This window comes from Schistocerca piceifrons, chromosome 4, assembly GCF_021461385.2.
Source record: "Schistocerca piceifrons isolate TAMUIC-IGC-003096 chromosome 4, iqSchPice1.1, whole genome shotgun sequence".
Lineage (NCBI taxonomy): Eukaryota > Metazoa > Arthropoda > Insecta > Orthoptera > Acrididae > Schistocerca > Schistocerca piceifrons.
The window spans coordinates 190889122-190892232 of NC_060141.1; the positions used below are offsets into that span (position 1 = coordinate 190889122).

A 3111-nucleotide genomic window follows, 5' to 3' on the forward strand; every position below is an offset into this window, starting at 1 on the left:
GATTCTCCGAGCGCCGCCTTCTTGATTATTATTTCAGGTTGCGGCGCATTATATCTGTGCAGTGACATCTGGAGTTGAGTGTTTTGGTCTTGTAGTACATCGGACGACCGCTAGATGGTGTTCCTGCATCCTCTAAGCGCTATGTCACTCAAAAAAGGCGCCAAAACAATTCCCGCGCATTCACTCTTGCAGTGTGCTTATGTAGTTGTTTTTATCGCAAACGTTTGTTGTAAAATGGGGGACAGTTTGACTGAAGAGGAAATTCTGAGGCTGCTGGAAGAATCTGGATCTGAAATTGACGATGATGGATTTCAAACTGAAAATAGTTCTTCTGAAATAGATGGTAATTATAATGGTCAGTCATTGTGTTAACAAATCACAATTATAATCTCGGCAGTTTCACTGACTTATGTCATTTATTTCGAAGGTAACAACGAGTGGTCCGAAAATGAAAATGAGCCATCAGATGTATTAGAAGAGTGTGAAGCTCCCATTCAAAAAGGCAGAGGCAGAATACAACAACAGCAGTCCCAAAACAACGTTGTTGAATGGGTAAATGACGATGTCCTACAACAATTACCGCTCTTTGAAGGCGTAAGTAATGTCTTGGCACCTTTGAGCGCCGAAAGCACTGAATTTGACTGTTGGAGCGTCTTTATTGACGCAAATGTCATCAAAAATATAAAGACAGAAACAAACCGCTACGCTGCAGCAACAATTTCCAAATTGCGGATGCAAAATAAAATAACTTCCAGGTCGCTTTGGGCCAATTGGTCTGCTGTGAAGCTACATGAGATATATCAGTTTTTTGCTATAATTATTCACATGTGCCTTGTAAACAAACCAAATACTATGGACTACTGGAGCAATGACCTAATGCTAGATTCCTCCTTACCTGCAAAAATCATAAAAAGAGACAGATTTAGGTCAATTTACTTTATGCTTCACGTAAAGAACAACGACAATTATGTACGAAGGGGTCAACCAAACCATGATCCTATACACAAAATCCGACCTTTTTTTGATAACTTTGTACTGAAAAGCAAGAACAGTTTTTCTCCTGGCGAGAATCTCACAGTTGATGAAGGTTTATGTCCATTCAGAGGGAGAATTCGATTTCGAGTATATATCAAGAGCAAACCGAGCAGGTATGGTATAAAATTTTTCATTCTAAGTGATTCAGCAACAGGATATGTTTTGAACTGTGAAGTGTACACCGGTGCAGGTGAAAAAGACAACAGTGCAGATTCAGTGGTGCTACGTTTGTGCAACAGTTATCTACGTAAGGGTCATACATTGTACATGGACCACTTTTATACTTCTGTAAAATTATTTGAAAAGTTGTTTGATGAGGGCACATCTGCTGTTGGCACAGCAATGAGAAACAGAAGAGGCCTACCACAGGAATTCAAACAGAATAAACTAAGAAGAGGTGAAATCGTATTCAAGAGAAAAAATTCCGTGCTAGCACTTCACTGGAAAGATACTAGGGATGTGTTTGACCTTTCTACCAAACATAGAATGACAAGTAGTGTTACTAAGACAAAATCCAAGGCTGGAATGGTAGAAAAACTGAAGCCTGATCTCATACTTAATTATAATAAAAATAAAACTGGTGTTGATCATAGAGATCAGCTGGTGACCTACTATTATTTTCAACGACAAACAATGAAATGGTGGAAAAAGGTATTTTTTCATGTATTTATGATGTGAGTGGTCAATTCTTACATTCTGTACAAGAAACTTCGGCCTGTCTCTCACAAACGAACCAGCTTGTTTACTTTTATGGTGAACCTGGGAAAACAAATACTGGAGAAATCCGGCGAAGTTTTCAACGAAAATGAAAAGCAGGGTTCAGCAGCAAACAGGCTAACAGCAAGGCATTTCCCTACTCACGTCCCATCGACAACAAGCAAGAAATATGCATCAAGATATTGCATTGTTTGCTCTGAGAAGGGCGCACGGAGTACTGGCAAACGAGTGAGAAGGGAGACGAGATGGTGGTGTGAAGAATGTAATGTAGGATTGTGTCTACCTGACTGTTTCAAGCAATATCACACAAAGACAAATTTTACTCAATGAAAAGAGTTGTAAAAATTCAATGAAATAATTTTGTACATTTATTTTATAATAAATTCTGATTTCTTGCAATTTCAAACTTTTTTCCTACCTCTGAATCATCTAATTTTCAAAATATAATAATTCTGTAAATATATGATATCTTACAAAAAACTTTAAACAAATGTTTCAATATAGGATGATAACACACACATCTGTTAAAAGGTTTTGCTTTCCTTCATTACCTTTTGGTCAGGAGCCATGTAAAAAAGGCGCAAAAGTCTACGACTTCTGAGGGATTGCAGTAGTATCTGTGGCCCGACTGCAATGTGTTAATCTAGCTTCTAAGATAAGTCGTAGGGACAGTATTGCCTCACGTGTTCCAATATTTCTATGGAATCCAAACTGATCTTCCCCGAGGTCGGCTTCTACTAGTTTTTCCATTTGTCTGTAAAGAATCTGCGTTAGTATTTTGCAGCTGTGACTTATTGAACTGATAGTTCGGTAATTTTCACATCTGTCAATACCTGCTTTTTTTTGGGATTGGAATCATTATATTCTTCTTGAAGTCTGAGGGTATTTCATCTTTCTCATACATCTTGCTCACCAGATGGTAGAGTTTCGACAGGACTGGCCCTCCCAAGGCTGTCAGTAGTTCTAATGGAATGTTGTCTACTCCTGGGGCCTTGTTTCGACTCAGGTCTTTCAGTGCTCTGTCAAACTCTTCCCGCAGCATCGTATCTCCCATTTCATCTTGATCTACATCCTCTTCCATTTCCATTGTATTGTCCTCAAGTACATCGCCCTTGTATAGACCCTCTATATACTACTTCCACCTTTCTGCTTTCCCTTCTTTGCTTAGAATTGGGTGTCCATCTGAGCTCTTGATATTCATACAAGTGGTTCTCTTTTCTCCAAAGGTCTCTTTAATTTTCCTGTAGGCAGTATGTATCTTACTCCTAGTGAGATAAGCCTCTACATCCTTACATTTGTCCTCCACCCATCCCTGCTTAGCCATTTTGCACTTCCGGTCAATCTCATTTTTGAGACGTT

General features: G+C 39.0%; 1 protein-coding gene across 1 annotated transcript; it reads left to right on the forward strand.

The window, feature by feature from the left end:
• Positions 1–234: 234 nt before the first annotated feature.
• LOC124795721 (piggyBac transposable element-derived protein 4-like) lies at positions 235–2082 on the forward strand. Its single transcript, XM_047259804.1, has 3 exons — positions 235–343; positions 428–1686; positions 1741–2082. Exons 1-3 carry the CDS (start codon positions 235–237, stop codon positions 2080–2082), a joined length of 1710 nt encoding a protein of 569 aa, XP_047115760.1.
• Positions 2083–3111: the final 1029 nt, after the last annotated feature.